The sequence below is a fragment of the Vipera berus genome, assembly GCF_964194415.1.
Source record: "Vipera berus genome assembly, chromosome: 12".
Lineage (NCBI taxonomy): Eukaryota > Metazoa > Chordata > Lepidosauria > Squamata > Viperidae > Vipera > Vipera berus.
This window is the reverse complement of record NC_138215.1, coordinates 19,620,743-19,637,659: the sequence shown is the minus strand read 5'-3', so window position 1 is coordinate 19,637,659 and position 16,917 is coordinate 19,620,743. Positions and strand designations below refer to the sequence as shown.

The 16,917-nt window shown below is 45.0% G+C and overlaps 1 protein-coding gene across 1 annotated transcript in view; it reads right to left on the bottom strand.

The window, feature by feature from the left end:
- CHRFAM7A (CHRNA7 (exons 5-10) and FAM7A (exons A-E) fusion) overlaps nt 1–7,035 on the bottom strand; it is a gene marked incomplete at its 5' end in the record, with an annotated part of 38,870 nt that extends 31,835 nt beyond the window's left edge. The window contains 2 exons of the mRNA XM_081337709.1: nt 2,508–2,647; nt 6,981–7,035. Of these exons, the coding sequence (XP_081193835.1) occupies nt 2,508–2,647; nt 6,981–7,035 (195 nt within the window). The remainder of the gene's footprint in view (nt 1–2,507; nt 2,648–6,980) is intronic.
- Nucleotides 7,036–16,917: the final 9,882 nt, after the last annotated feature.

Below are 16,917 nucleotides of genomic sequence, written 5' to 3'. Positions count from 1 at the left end.
GTACTTAGCCAGATGGATAAATAAGTAACCCAGGTTGTAAAGGCTGGAGTGGCTTTGCTCCATTCCTACAATGGTTTTGTGGGTGGCTAATTAAGAAAGGTAACCCTAAAATTGAAGCAATGATTGGGGATCCTGAGGGCACATATTTGGCCTCACCTCAAAATTTGGGGCTTTGGATTCTGTCCACTGGGGGAGAATTTGACGGAGGATCTCTTTTTTATTTATCTGTATAAGAATTTTATTAAGAGTATCATAAGATAAAATACAGATGAATATAAAGAGAGGAAAATAGAAGGGGGGAAAGGTGTAGATAAAAAGGAAAGGAAAAAATGTATAACTTTCCAAGTTTTCTCTGCAGAATAAAGTACAAAATTCTTTAACTTCAAGTTTGTACTTTACCAGCTTAATGAATACTAGCCATTTCTGTAACAACAAATTATACTAATCTTAATTGCTGGTCTCTTAACTCCTCCAGTATCTATTTTCAGGTTGTCCTCGACTTACAATCACAACGGAGCCCCAGATTTTATGCTGTTAAGTGAGACAACTGTTAAGTGGGTTTTGCCCCATTTTACGAACTTCCTTGTCACAGCTGTTTGAATCACTGCAGCTGTTAAGCTAGTAACACGGTCGTTAAGTGAATGTGTCTTACCCCATTGAGTTGGCTTGTCAGAAGGTCACAAAAAGGGATCATGTGACCCCGGCGGGACACTGCGACCGTCATAAATAGAAGTCAGTTGCTAAGCGTCTGAATTTTGATCAAAGCACGTATTCTCCAATTTTCTTTCTTTCTTTCTTTCTTTCTTTCTTTCTTTCTTTCTTTCTTTCTTTCTTTCTTTCTCTTTTTTTTGCAGTGGCACCACTTCAGAGCAGGACGAGAGTTTGTCGCAGAACCGCACGATGGAAATTTTTCAAGGCCTTTGAAATCCTACAAGGCCTTTTCTTTGACTCCTGACTAGGAAGTGGAGCATGTCTGTAAAATGCTTTTTGATTGTTATGCCACCACCCCCTCCTTCCTCCCCTTCCCCGCAAAATAATAAAAGAACAAAGTATGATTATCTGGAACTTCTCTCCTAAGCACTCCAAAGCTTCCTATTCTATTTTCTTCACACGAAACGCCTAGGAGCAAATTCTAAACAGGCGAAAAGTAGAAAGCGGAGTTCCTACGAAGCCGCCTTCAAAAGGCGAACAATTAAAAACCCAAGACCGGCTGGATTAAAATCTCTAAGGATGAGTGCAGGTAACAGAACCGGCTGGGGTTTGGGAAACAGGTTGCCAGTCTTTCAGCTCTCACTTCGGAATGAGATTCCAAAGGTTGGCTTAGCAGCCTTGGGATCTGCTTCTGCGGGTTTAATTCTTTTCATCTTAATTTTTTTAAAAAAAATCTGATTTCTCTTTCATTCTTTTTAAAAGGGCCATTGTTTGCATCTGCAAAGATCTTTGCAATGATCTGCAAAGATAACCGGAAAATACATCCTGCTGCAACCAAAAAGATTAACTTGCATTTGTTTCCTGACCTGGCCTACCCCGAAGGGGTGTGTAGAGATCCACAGCCACAGAAGTCTCCTTGGACTTGAGAAACAGAGAAGGAAGCTCAGATTTTCTCCACCCCAATTTGTCAGGGTATAAGAGAGAACCAGTTTAGTGTAATGGTTAAGACATCAAGCTAGAAACCAGGTGATTTTGAGTTCTAGTCTTGCCTTGAGCAGAAATCAGGGTGACCTTGGTCCAGTCCCTCTCTCTCAGCCCCAGGAAGGAGGCAATGGCCAAGCACATAGGAAAAATCTTGCCGAGAAAAGTGCAGCGACTTATCTAAGCAGTTGGACATGATTCAATGGAAAGAAAACAAATAAAAGGGAAGGGAAGGGAAGGGAAGGGAAGGGAAGGGAAGGGAAGGGAAGGGAAGGGAAGGGAAGGGAAGGGAAGGGAAGGGAGGAAGGAAGGAAGGAAGGAAGGAAGGAAGGAAGGAAGGAAGGAAGGAAGGAAGGAAGGAAGGAAGGAAGGAAAACCCAACCAGGCTAACTGTACCTACCCCAATGAAATAGAATTCCAGTCAGTCCTCAAGGGTTTGTTTGCCAACTTCAAATAGCTGACGTGACCAAATTCAAAAGCTGTACTTGGCAACATCCAATGGCGTGCTAAATAAATGGATAACAATGCCCATCCATTGCCACCACTGCGTCACATTGCAAGTCACCCCAAAGCTGAACGGCCTTCTAGGCATCGTAGCTCAGCTCTGCTCTCAACCAGCTGTCAAGATGCCTAAAAATTTAACAATTCGCTCTCGCATTTAACAATCAGCTCTTGCAAACCAGACCCAATATGGACCGGCAATATTTGATTAGGACCCACCCAATTGGCATAGAAGAGGATACAGATCTGATGAGTTCTAGGTGCATCATGACTACTGCCAATTCTCTTAGCCCCAGACAGAGAAATTGGATGTTTGTCATGCTGCCTTTGTGGGTAGAGGAAGACAAGGCACTACACAAAGAAGGAAAGCTTACCACATCCATAATTTGTCGGAGACTAAGGCTGAAGGAGACGGTGAGCGGCTGAGAATCATTAGCCACTGGCCTTTCCAAGGGATTGTAATTCTTCAACAACTCTCGGTAAAGTTTTCGCTGGTACTCCCCTTGCAGGCTCACTGGAAGAGGAGAAAGGGAAATCGTCAAAGGGGTCAAAAGTCAGGATTGGCTGGAGCAACTCCTCAAACTGGCATCCCTCAACCAATTATTCTCAACTCTGGCAACATTAAGAGGGGTGGACTTCAACTCCCAGAATACCCCAGCCAGCACAGATGGAGTTCAACTTTGCAGACTGTGCAAACCTTTCAATTTGGGGAGAACCAACCTAGAACTAGGGAGAAATTTCCTGACAGTGAGAACAATTAACCAGTGGAACAGCTTGCCTCCAGAAGTTGTGAGTGCTCCAACACTGGAAGGTTTTAAGAAGAGACTAGACAGCCATTTCTCTGGGGTGGTATATGGTCTGCTGCTTCAGCAAGGGGTTGGACTAGAAGACCTCCAAGGTCCCTTCCAATTCTGTTCTTTTATTAATTAATCAGTGCAACGGCTTGCCTCCAGAAGTTGTGGGTGCTCCATCACTGGAGGTTTTTAAGAAGAGACTGGGCAGCCATTTGTCTGGAATGGCACTGAGTCTCCTGCTTGAGCAGGGGGTTGGACTAGAAGACCTCCAAGGTCCCTTCCAACACTGTCATTCTGTTATTCACTACCTAGCCAGCATCTTTAGCAAGGAGGTATATTTTTTCCCCTCAGCAGATACCAAACATCCTTCCTGGAGATCAGTCTATAAATCACACAAGGATGTATCTAACCTTGCCTTTACTGCCCTCCCTTAAGCAAGGGGAAATAAGGGATAAATCTACCCACATCCAAGTGTTTCTCCAGATTTTCACATTGTATGCAAAGTTTCTCAGCAGTTTGAAGGCACAGAGAGAGCCTTATTTCTCTTCCTCGGGGAAAAAGAGATGAGACATATGGCAGAACAAGAGAAACATCTGCAGGCGTGAACTGTTTGGGAAACCTGCTCTCGGCTCGTTTTCACACGTACAGTTTAGGGATAAATGCGCCAGTCTTATTGGATGGGTTCACAGGTTACAGCTTCAGACCTGCAGCTGGAGACAGATGCTGAGGCTTCTCTGCAAAGGAGATTCTCTTTGATGGATGGGCCCAAGGAGGTGAGACAGGAAGAGAAAAAGAAACTTGCTAATGCAATGTTTCTCAACCTTGATCTGTGAACTTTAACTCCCAGAATTCCCCAGCCAGCCAAGCAAAGCTGGCTGGGGAATTCTGGGAGTTGAAGTCCATGCATCTTAAAGATGACAAGGTCGAGGAACACTCTGTGTGTGTGTGTGTGTGTGTGTGTGTGTGTGTGTGTTTATGGGTAGGTGTATTTTTTAAAAATAAATAGACTTGCTCAGCACATAACTCTCTGCTCAATGAAATAGTCATTCTTCTCTCAAATTTTATCTCTTCCTTCATCTCTCCTGGTCTATACCATCTGCAGTATTTATTCTCCATCTTCTTTCCAGGCAACTTTAAAACTCGTATTGAACCAACACCAGGTACCAAATAAACCTCTGTTGAGTGAGTTCTCTTGTCATGCTAAACCATCATGGTTTACCCACCACCCTGCTTACATTCAGCAATTAATTGAAAGGATGAAATGGGTGAGGCTCATCCCATTCAAAACATTATTGGCCAGTATACAAGGTTAAAAAAAAAGTAATACAGGTATGCCTACACTTACAATAGTTCATTTAGCGACCGTTCAAAGTTACAACAGCACTGAAAACAGCAACTTAGGACTGTTTTTCATACTTAACAACCATTGCGGTATCCCATGATCCCATGATCAAAATTCAGATTCTTGACAACTGACTCATATTTATGACGGTTGCAGCATCTTGGGGGGGGCACGTGATCCCCTTTTGCGACCTTCTGACAAGCAAAGTCATTGGGGAAGCTAGATTCACTTAACAGCTGTGTCACTAACTGAACAACTGAGATGCTTCACTTAACAACTGTGGCAAGAAAGGATGAAAAATGGGGTGAAATTCACTGAAGAAATGTCTCACTTAGCAACATAAATCTGAGGCTCCATTAGGGTCGTAAGTCGGGACTATCATTAAAACAACAGCAACAACAGCCCAACAATAAAGTGACACAGTTGACTTGGCAGTGTGCTAAATTGAAGCCAAACAAGCTACATTGAAGCTAAAAGCAATCATTTAAAAGCCACTTAAGGAGCTGAGAAGTGCAGAGGGTTGTTTGAATCACCACAAACACGCTTCTCTCCCATCCTAAATGGGATGCCTTTTGTACATTTGAGTCAAAGAGAGTGAGAACCTGGGGAGAAGGCAAAATCCCCAACCAACACATCTATCTATCTATCTATCTATCTATCTATCTATCTATCTATCTCTATTATCTCTCTACTATTTATTTTATATGAGAGAGAGAGAGAGAGAGAGAGAGAGAGAGAGAGAGAGCGCACAAGCCAGTTGCCTTTTGAAAAAGCACCTTTGAGATACAGAAAGGAAAGATTATACATTAAACGTTTCTGAGGTGGTTTGGTGTGGTGGGGTCCATGCAATGGTGAAAGTTTACTTGTGTGATGTCATCTGAGCTGAAAAAGGTGGTGGTGTGGTCCTTCTAAAGAAGTGACCCTAAGACATCTTTAGGAAGATCTATAGTTCTTGAGATCCAATAATTCCAGACAACTATTGCTCACTCTTCTCTTTCTCAGCAAGGTTGTTGAGAGATTGGTCAAAGGGCAGTTGCAGAGAATCTTGGGTCAAGCAGATTATCTGGATCCCTTCCCTTTGGAGCCTCAGGTCATACTACACTTCTATGGCCTCTCTATGATGTTCCTGTTATATAGACAGAAATTGTATATATATAAAAATGCAGGGGTACTAAAAACAGCTGCCAAAATGGAGCCAGATTAGCAGAAATTTAAAAAGAACACAAAGTACTTTTTCCCATCATAAAAACTTACTTTTCTTTTTTTTTTTTTTAAATTCCATTTATATCCCGCCCTTCTCCGAAGACTCAGGGCGGCTTACAAGCTTAGCAGTAGCCTTCATTCTATGTATATGCCTGCTTATTAGGGCTTTCACCCCCCCCCCCCCAAGCGGCATTATAACAAAGTCAGCTTAATTGCCCCCAACAATCTGGGTCCTCATTTTACCTACCTGGGAAGGATGGAAGGCTGAGTCAACCTTGAGCCTGGTGGGACGCGAACCTGCACTAATTGCAGGCAGCTGGTGTTACTTAAGGAGGCATTAGCCCACTGCTCCACCAAGGCTCTCTTACTGGAAACTCTTTGCAAATCATTTCTGAAAATTGGCTTGATGGGGTACTTTAAAAAAAGCAATTCCTTTATTCTTTCTAATTAACTTAAGAGCCATAAGCCCAATGGTGTTTTTGTTGTTGTTTTTCTTTTTCTTTTTTGCAAGAGAACTCAGAAGCCCTGTGAGTTCAAAGCGACCTAGCATAAAACCACAGCAGCTGGACTCTTGCTAACCATTTCCCCACCACTCCACCCGCCCCAGCTTTGCCTGTGAGTGAATTACATTTAAGAATGTGGGGAGGAAAAGGGTTTAGCGAGCCTTCCAACACAGCCAGAGGGACTTGCCAAGTTTCACAGCACAGTTGCCTACCTCTTCCCCCCAGGCACTAGACCCACATTTTCCAGGCATGGTTACTTCCCCACTATTTTCAAATGGGGATGTCTGAGCATGTGGGTGCGATAGTATTAGGAAAACAACGCCTTTGAACGTTTGGAAGCTAGGCGTGTTTTCTTGAGATTATGCACACAGAAACTTCAAAAGCTAATCAACTCCAAGTTGAATTCAGTTTTCTGGATTTTGTACCCCTCTCGGCAGATCTCTGGAGTGTCTGTGTTAAACTGCTTGTTGAATCAACTGTAGGTCACTGGATTCACACAACTTCAAGCAAGGTTGGCAAACCCGAGTGGCTGAGTATGTGCAGCAGGCTAAGATGAGAACCAACCAACCAACCACATGATGGCAACGTGGAAACTCCGTTGGAGGGTCCCCCAATGCTCGGTGGGGGGGGGAGTTTGTGGGAAGGAAAGCCCTGCCGGAGAAAGTCGATTGGCACAAAACACTTTCTCTTGCGAGTTCCTTTCTTATCACCATGCCAATTTTAGGAGGTCGATCCTCACGAAGGGCTGGGCTACCCGCCTCCCGGGCAACCCTACCTGAATAATGCACTTTGAGGTCCGCCCGAAGACCCTCCCTCCACACGCTCAAGTCCTTAAACCGCCCCTTACAAAGATCAGGAAGGGGAAAGGGGGCACTCTGGACATGTCCAGAGGCTCTCTTTCCCCCTGCTCTGCCTCCTCCCTAGCCCTTGACGGGGGGGGGGGGGGGAAAGCGAGGCTGCGATCGCAGAGTCCCGGCGAGCGAGCCCCCGAAGCCCACCACTCACCGCGCACGAGTCCTCCGGCCAGGATCAGCACCACGGACAGCTCCCGGAGCCCCATCGCGCCGCTTGCTCGCCGGCTTTGCGCAAAGTTGGCGAGGCGCAAGGCCGGCGGGAGCGCTCGGGATGCCGCGCAACCGGGGAACACCCGCCCCCGCGCCGCGGGGTGGAGGGTCTCCTTCTTCTGCCGCCGCCGCCGCCGCCTCCTCCTCCTCCTCCTCCGGAGCCTGCCGGAGCCAGACGCCGCCTGGCCCGCCTCTCTGCCTGGCTCCCTCCCTCGTCCGTCCGTCCGTCCGTCCGCCCACCTGCCCGCCGCTCGCTCGCTCGCCGTCGCCGCCGCCGCCGCCGCTGCTCGGCTAGGCTCCGCTCTGCCGTTCCCACGTGACGGGCTTCCCTCCTTCCCCGCGTCAGGAGCCGAGCGGCAGCCGCTGCAACTGCTGTTGCTGCTGCTGCTGCCAGCGACTGCAGCTCCCGGACGGAGCCGGCTTTATGTATAGCGGCGGGACCCCCCTCTTCCTCCTCCTCCTCCTCCTCGCCCTCCTCCTCCTCCTCCTCGCCCTTCACCACCTCCTCCTCCTCCTCGCCCTCCTCCTCCTGCTCCTTCCCCTCCTCCTCCTCTTCCTCTTCCTCTTCCTCCTCGCCCTCCTCCTCCTCCACCACCACCACCTCCTCTTCCTCCTCCCCCTCTTCCTTCTCCTCCTCCTCCCCGCCCTCCTGGCTCAGCGGCGGGCCCAGCTTCTCTCCGTCCCGACCCGGAGAGCGCCAGCCAGGAGGCAGGAGGCGCCGATTTCCCCCCCCCCTCCGCCTCCCCCGCTCGGGAGAAAGCGCTTTGCAACGCATTCTGGCGACGGGAGAGCAGGAAGCTCAAGGGCCAGGCTCCCTTGTAAGGAAGAGCCACGGAGGATCGGCTCTGGGTCGTCGGGAGGGGTGGGCTACACCCCTAAGCTTGGCCCCCGTTTTTTTTTAAAAAACAACAAAACAAAACCAGGAAATCATGACAGCCTGATCCTCACTTTGCCCAAAGGGTTAATGTCTCACACACACCCTTCCCCCAACCAAGCATGGACTTGTCCATCCTAGGTCTCCCAGGGCTCTCATATGCTGAGAGGCATTCTTGGCAGTTGGCATCAGGTGTTTCCCTCTTGGAGACAGCCAACAATGCATTGTAAGGGTTAATGTTATGCTTGTCTGTTTAAGGACAGCCTCTGCCATCCAATAGCTCTGAAGGACATAGGAGAAGCCTGCTGGATCTGATCAAAGGCTTCCTGAATCAGAAACTGGGAACCTGGTTTGCACACTCACTCATTCACACAAACCCAGAGAGAAACAAAAAAGCTCTCAAAAAAGGCAAGAATGACTTGTAGCAATGGATGTTCTCTGAGTATATGCAAGATCAGCCCAATTTAATTCAGTTCATTTGATCCAATCTGGATTTGGGAACCGATTCCAAAAAAGCTTTTTTTGCATGAACTTTGTGAACCCAAGCCCAGCTCTCTTCTGGATTCTAATTCCATGACAGATGTTGATGGCTTCATTCTTCACACCCAACTTCCTCTGTCCATAATACCCAAACGCCAGCTGACATAGTTGCATTCTGTCTTTGCAGATTTAGGAGAATCCATTTAGACCTTCTGACAGATGTCTCATGATTTTGACCTTTGCCCTTTCAAAGCCATCCAAGTGTGTGTGTGTGTGTTTGTGTGTGTGTGTTATTTCTACTTCTGAAGGTGGCGAATGCTTCATAATGATCATGATGAATAATAAATGCAGGAAGAAGACCTTATTTTTCCTGGTCTGGTTTCGACTGTCAACCGGATGATCCCAACTCAGTTTGGTCCAGAGGTCAAAAGTGCTGGACTAAGAGCATGGAAAGCTGAGTTCTAGTCCTACCTTGAGCACCAAACCGGTTGGATGACTTTGGAACAGCCAGCCACTCTCTTTATCAGCCCTAGAAAATGTGTACTGGAAAACTCCTCAGAAAATGAAGCCAAAACACCAGAAGTTCTGAACGCTCCAACACTGGAGGTTTTTTAAGAAGAAATTGGACAATCCTTTGTCTGAAATGGTATAGGGTTTCCTGCCAGAGCAAGGGGTTGGACTAGATGACCTCCAAGGTTCCTTCCAATTCTGCTATTCTGTTATTTATTCTAATCACCAGGCATCAGGATGACTCACTAACACAATAACAACAAATGCAGGTGGAATTTTTAAAAAATGAACAGGACCTTCTCTTTCTCTCAAGATCATGAATGATTAACAACACTTCATCTCCCCTCCCCCCCCATTTTGGCCTTTATGTTTTGGGGCCCCCCACAAAGGACTAGTAACATTCTTAAGAGGGTCAGAACCATCAAAACACAGCTTTCTCTTGCCAACCCAAACACGTTTCTGCCCTTCATTTCTGTCCTTAACTATCAAAAAATGGTCATCGCCGTTTGGTGCTTCGAAAAGAACATCTCCATCTAAAGTCCTATTAGATAATCCAAAGAGATGGCTTCATTTATACTTAAAATGTAGTCAGGCTTCAAGACCTGATGATTTCGGGCGCCAGGAAGCGTGCCCACCGACCGATTCCGAGGCATAGATCTTGCTTAAAGCAACTGTCAAGGCCAGGTTTGGGAAGCAAGCGGAATCTTTTATTCATTCAAATTAGCATCTGTGGGATATTTTACAGTTCACTAAGCTGCAACATAGAGCCACATTTCCAGTGAAACAATTAGGCTGTCATCCTTAAATCATAAATTCCAAGTAATTAGTGCTCAAAAACCAAGGAGAAAAGTTGTGATTGTTGACCGAAGCTTTTCTTGAGGTGTTCGTTGATTTAGCTAGCAGATAAAAGTTAAATGGGAGGAGGGGGAATCAATGTGCTACCCACAGCTGGGTTTAGAAGCAATTTTGGGGCATTCTTAGTCTTCTGCTTTCAAGTTTCTCTGAATCTTTTAAGAAGAGACTGGACAGCCATTTGTCTGAAATGGCAGAGGGGGTTGGACTAGAAGACCTCCAAGGTCCCTTTCAACTCTGTTATTCTGTTCTACCTGATGGAAGAGAGCATCCCTGCAGTGAAGTGAATATATGCACTCTGGCTTTGAGACAGATTGGTTGAGGTGCTTTGCTATCAGATGTGATTGTCACAGTTCCTTTGGCTGCCATTGGCATAGTTCACCGCCCTGAGTCCTTCGGGAGAAGGGCGGTATACAAATTAAATTATTATTATTATTATTAGCTGCAATGATGTCATGGACAGAATTAAGTGCTGGGTGGAGCAACTGCTGAATTGGGATCAATGAAGCTCATTCATTAAAGCCAGGCTTACAAGGATGTATTTATGGGAGTGATCCCACTGAATATATTAAAACTTGCTTCTCAGTAGACCTATACACGATGACCTCCTAAATCTTGTCAGGATAACTTAGAACACTGGTAATTCAATGATGTTTCATGGATGCAAGTTGAGGGCATCCACACATCATCCAAACCCAAGCAGTTGGCTTAGTTTAAATTGAATATGTTATGTGAACGTGTGTCTCCTGATTCTAAGTCATGGTGGGCAAGTTAATGCAATGTGTGAACTACAGCTAAGGACAGGGGTAGGCAATACCAATCAACATCAAGATCTCTCAGAGAGCACATTGGCTCACATGGATAGGACGTGGGTTGGATGTTAGGAAGGCCGTGTTTGAGACCCAAGTGCTGCCATGGGATGGGGTGAGTTCCTGTCCTTCGCTCCAGCTCCTGCTGGGGACATAAAAAGACCCCCCCCAACTGGGCACCCCCTGGGCATCATTGATTTCGCCAGCTAATCCTTTCAACCTGGAAGCATCTGGGAGCTTTTGAAATAAGTATGATACAAGAGAATTACCTAGAATCTAGAATGTCTCTAGGTACTTTTTGGTTCAACCTCCGTATGGAGCAGCCTCCCTATTCTTGATGATCTTCATGATCTACCCCCTATGGTCTATCAAACTTAATTCTTTGGATCATGGAGATCTCCTTTCCCATCCCACAAAATAGGGATTATTTGTTCATATAGCTGTCTGCCTGACCAGGGTGACCCTTGGTGACCTTCAAAGGTTAACCCCCTGCAAAAAATAACACGAATCATGAAGTCAATATTCAAAAAAACATACTATACAAGAGATTGAAAACCCATACCACTTCCAAGCAGTAAGATAATAGCCTCCTAACCCAAATTCTATGGGAACTGTTCTGTACCAGCCTGCTACCGGCCTTGCAGAAAGGCAACCCCTGTACAAACGGAAGAGGCTGGAAAGCGTCTGAGGCTGGAAAACGTCTGCCAAGTTTAATACACAAACAAACAACAAAACATGAAACAAGATACCGGAGCTTTGATCCTCAAACGGAGCGGTTGCTTTCAGCAACCAGCCCTTCCCCAAACACTCCCTTTATTAGAGTTCAGGGCGTGGCCTCCCTGTGCCTCCTTCCGAGAAGTCCCACAGCCTTTCTCTGCTTGCTCCTGCTTGACTGCCTCCTGCGTCGGGCGTCCTTGAACAGGGCCAGCTGTGGGTCATCATCATCCGCACTGTCGGGCTCGCGCAGCTGAGTCTCCACCAAGTAAGAGGGCCCTGGCTGGGGGCTCTGCGAAGCCTCCAAGCCATCATCAGCAAGTTCGTCTTCAACACCCTCCTCCTCCCCCTTGTCTGAGTCATCCGAGTCATCCGACCCGGCTGCCGGACCCACAGGCTGACCCTGAATCACAACAGGAACTTCCAGGGTTTTAATGCCTTACGTAAGGCCCACCTAGCTGGCCAATCCAGCTCCCCAGGAGATGTTCAGCAGTAGAGAAATAGGCTCATCTCTCAAAGTGGTTGGTGATTCAGTTATTTCCAAGACTTCATGCACAAGAGGAACGGCTTCTCCCAGAGGCATGAAACCAGACCTTCAGAAAAATATCTGTCCCTCTCTTTTGTCCTGCCCAAGAGTGACTTAAATATTAATTTTACCTCTCACTGTTGCATTTTAGATTCTATTTCCTCCTTATTGAGCACTCCAAGAATCAGGAAAAGGCAGATAGTTAACCACTGTCTAAAAACCAAAAATTTATTATTCAACCAAATCCTTCAGCTGAGGAGAAATTGCTGCTTCAGCGACAGCTCCAACTCTTCAAGGGTTCCACGCTGACACTGGATTATTGGAAAAGTGCATCGTAATTATGGTGACCGTCAGACTGTGAGCAGGCGGTCCCTAAAATGGATAAATAAACAAAATAAATAAAATCTGCAGAATTTTCAGGATTTAGGGACCGCCTGTGTTTCTTCCTCCCTTTGGTAATATCTCAAGGTATGGTAGGGGGGAAAAAGTCTCTTTTTTCTTTTGAAATCTGACTTTAGGATTTGTGCATTTTGCACGAATAGGAAAGAGAGAGAAGAAAAAGCAGAGGAATGTGTACATTGGAGCGGCGGGAAGCAAACAGTGTTGTGTTGAATAATGCAGGAAATTAACTCTGACAATTTTTCCACTGTCATCCCAACTTTGAATAATAGAAAGGCACAATGTACCTTTTAAAGGGGCATAAATTTTATATGTGGGGCCTCGAAGACATTTTTTAAAAAAACAAAACAGAAATCTGGGAGTTTATTATATTGAAGACTCGAGATTTATTAATATCGTTCGACAATCCATCGTATCTTTTTTTTTTTCCTCTTTCGAAAACCTCCGCTGGTATTTCAACGGCGTAATTTTTTTTAAAAAATAATACTGCTTATTCACCCATTTGCAAACAAACATACATAAAATGAAAATGAACAATTCCCAACACACAAAGAAAAAAGGGGGAAAAACATAACGCAGCAGATGAAAACATTGAAAAGATGGGGAAAAAAGTCTGTTATTGCAAATATATTCCAAATTCACCTGGTTAGGTAAGTCTTTAAAAAGAGAAGATAAACTTTCAATTTCACCATCCTATCCAAGATTTGTTTTTCCAGAAATACTGTTGTACTTTCTGATTGACAAAATATATCATTTTTTCCTCAAAAATTGCTAAATCACACTTTTAGGAAATCTAATCATTTCTTTCTGGAATTACAGTATTATTTGATGTGCATCATAGCAGGTGAAGCTTCACCCTCACCATTGCAGCTGCCATCTTGATTTTTTTGACCCTTGCAGTCACTTCAGCTTCACATTAAACCCTCAGACAGGTATTTGCTTTTAGCTAAGCAAAGTTGTGAAAATCCAGCCCATGGTGATTCATAAAGGTTCATTTTGTGATTTTGCAAGATAGGTGATCCTAGTCCATGGTGGTTTAGACAACAATACATGGCTACAGCTAAATATGGATGACTTTAACTGCCTACTCATTCATTTTATTGATTATGAAATGAGTATGTCTCCTATGCAACTGTCCAAATGCAGCAGATCTCTAGATGGTTGTCGGTTTAGCTAGCATTCGGGGTCTTGTAGGGCAAACCCTGTAGCCCTCCAACCATGGCTTTGCTTTTCATTGGGGCTCTGGCATGGCTGGCTGCCTTGCTTCTGGCTCACATTGAGTGCAACTGGTCCCCATGACTTGCCAATGACTGTTTCTGATCCAGCTTATGCAGCGAACACATTCAGTTGCTGTTCCGTCAACAATGTTCAACACTAAGTCAACCGTGATTGAGTAAATAATGGATTACGGTGTTGTGTGAAGTCAATCCCTGAAGGTCACTTGTTCTTCAGGCTTCCTACCCTATTTGGCGGGGGGAAGACTGCCGTTCTTGCTTGCAAAGCACCCGGTTAAGCACGCTGAACCCAGTTCCCCCACCGTTTTAGTAGCTTGGCAACTGGTTTCATTATCCAGGTGCCTGGCTCTCTGCCCAGCTCTTTCCAGACCCCAAACGAGCTCATCTTTATGTGATTTCAATTAGGCTGTGTTAATTAACCCAAGTTTTTGCCTGCAATGGAGAGAACCCAATTCTGGCAGCTTTTATCCTCTCTGCTAATAGCCTCACCAGCTTGAACCCTTTAAATAGAAAGGAGAGAAAATGACCAAGCCGGGCAGTCTATGTGCCAAGACACAGCCCTAATGTGATGGGCTGCCAAAGTCCCTTTTTGTCACCCAGGATTGCTAAACCAGCACTAAAACTGGCACTTTCCCCCCCCCCCTTCGTTCTTAAATACAAGATGCCATCAAGCACACACACACACAGCCAGCCACACACACACCTTTGTTCAGCTGCACAAACATCTGCCAGGAAATGCATTAAACGTAAGCAGAGGGATGCTAAGAGGATCTGACAGATGAACCAACTCTGCTCGCAACGCAATTGTGTGAGCGGCAACAGAGTGTTGTAAAGGTAAATCAAGATGGCATGGTTCCTTTGCAAGGTAGCGAAGAGAAGGCAAGGCTCATGGTCCCCGGCCTTGAGCTCTTGAAAGGATGTGTGTGTGCGTGTTTGTGTGTAAGAGATGGAAAGGCTTAGTGGAAGGAACAGTTGCAGGCAATCCTGGATAGGTTGGAAAAATATCTAACCCCAGATCAAAACACTTTCAAATCTTTGGTGCCATCTCCAATCTGCCTTTTGAATGACTGTTTTAGAAAAGTTTCTCCTTCTTTACAGAATAACTAGGCTGTTCACAACACTGGCAGCCAAAAAAAACCAAGCCCACAGACCATCAAACAAATGAACTCAGAGTTCTCAATTGAAGCACAAATGGCCAGAGCCACATCATCCAACTTTGGACATGGTGTGTGAAGACCTAACTCTCTGGAGAAGGCTCTGATGTTGGGAAAGGTGGAAGGAAAGAGAAGAAGAAGACAAACAACAGCAAGGTGGAGGGACTGAATCAAGGTGGTGATGATGGCATCCTTGGAAGAGCTGAAGGACCAAGTTGGGAGCAGATCCTCCTGGGGAAGTTCTATCTGTGTGATGGCTAAGAGTCCACAATGACTTGGAAGCACATCATCGGTCAGCACAACGTTTGAAAAGAGAAACCTCATCAACAACATGATTGGAAAACTAAAATTGGAACATAGAACATAAAACATAACAGAGTTAGAAGGGACCTTGGGAGGTCTTCTAGTCCAACTCCCTGGTTGAGCAGGAGACCCTATATCATTCCATACAAATGGCTGTCCACTCTCTTCTTAAAAATCTCCAATGATGGAGTTCCTACCATTTCTGGAGGCAAGCCATGCCACTGGTTAATTGTTCTTGCCATTAGGAAATTTCTCCTTAGTTTTAGGTTGGAAAACATACGAGTATAGAAACATTGACTGTATGTATTCATAGCAAAGTCCAGCCAACTTCAAGCAGGAACAGTTCTAAATAAACAGTGTATGGCACAGCAAAGCATGCTAAGAGACTTAGAATAGGGTTTGTGAAGAAAAAGTGTTTTAAAAAATTAAAATAATCTCAATAGAAATGAGTTATAATTGTGGATGCCCAAAGCGTAGCATGAAAATATTTAAGTAGCAATTAGCAGTTGAAAGAGAAAAAGAAGAGAGGGGGGGGAAGAAAGAGGGGGGGGCTATAAGAGAATGTTTTTTTTCCCGTTATGTTCTTCCAGTGATTCTGGTTTTGCCTTTGTAAAAATACATTTTTCTACTCTATCCCCAGGGAGTTATCTTCATCTCGTCTCCAGCCCATAAAAGCGACAGGCCTATTTTGCCTTTTGCTGAAATGATACGAAATTATTATTTTCCCCTTATTCCAACCCAGTTCAAGGAGAGCCTCAACATTTGCAAAACTGGTTTGGCTTTGCAAGCTGGTTAGGTTGGAGGGAGATCAGGGAGTCAATGGCATGAGGGTGGAGTTCTTGGCCAACTCAAGGGCGAAGCCCCCAGACCCTTCGGTTCTGAGAAGATGTTTGAGCTACGGCTTGGTCAACGTGGCTCGTAAACCCTGGTGTGTGATTTACACTGTTGCACAAACACAGCCACAAAGTCTTCTCCATTCCTCTTTGAATACCAGGGACAGCTGCTTTATTTATAGTCCATTGTGAATTGTCTCGATACTATATAATTTTTCTTCGCTTATTGTAGGATGAGGAAGGGAAAGAGGGAGGGAGGGAGGGAGGGAGGGAGGGAGGGGAAGGAAGGAAGGAAGGAAGGAAGGAAGGAAGGAAGGAAGGAAGGAAGGAAGGCGCTTAGCTCTGATTTATTTTTCTTCTCCTAGTATCTTATATTGGGGGGGAGGGGAAGAAATATCCTTAAAATAAACATGGACAAGATTATGCTGTTTAATTCCTGCAAAGAATCCAGAAAGGATTCCTTAATTAAGTGCCGCATCTATTAAATATGCAGTTAAGACCCTACAGAAAAAGGAAGTCGCTGTTGGGGTGTTGAGCATAAAAATCATAGTGAGGAAAAGACGAAACATCTATCCTTACTCTGTCTCTCCTGCAGCCTGTTACAGATGGCTTTTAGAGATCTCCATTTTTAAAAAAAAAATAAAATAAAATTGAAGCCCTCTCTGCTTAGTTTGCATATCCTTTGCATGTATGCAGATCCTCTCCGGTGCCCCTGCAAGCAAACTGGGATCATGATCTCCAGAAATGTACAACGGCCTCCAAGTTCAGTTCTGCTACCTCTTAATTCCTTGTGCAAAGCTCAAAATAAATTAAATGAAAGGCCGATCCTACTTAAAATTCAGGCTTCCTCCAGGGCTGCCAATTTCCAAGTGAATCCAACAGTCGTTAAAACTCTAAGATAACAAATATTAAAAGGGAATTAACTAACGTCCTTCGCCGAGCACTTTTTTTAAAAAAAAAGTCATTGCTAACTCCTAACTGAAGAGTGTTTTATGCTGTTCCATATTTGTTCTTCTTTAAGTCCCAAAATCATAGGCTAAGGATGTTTAACTCCAAATGCAAACATTGTTTGTTTGGGGAACTGGGTATTTGCTGGCCATTTCCTCACCGGGCTGCCAAAGAAACAGGAATCGCTGAATAAGCAGAAATTTGAAGCAAAGAAATTCCATGTTTCAGAAAGCAGAACTAC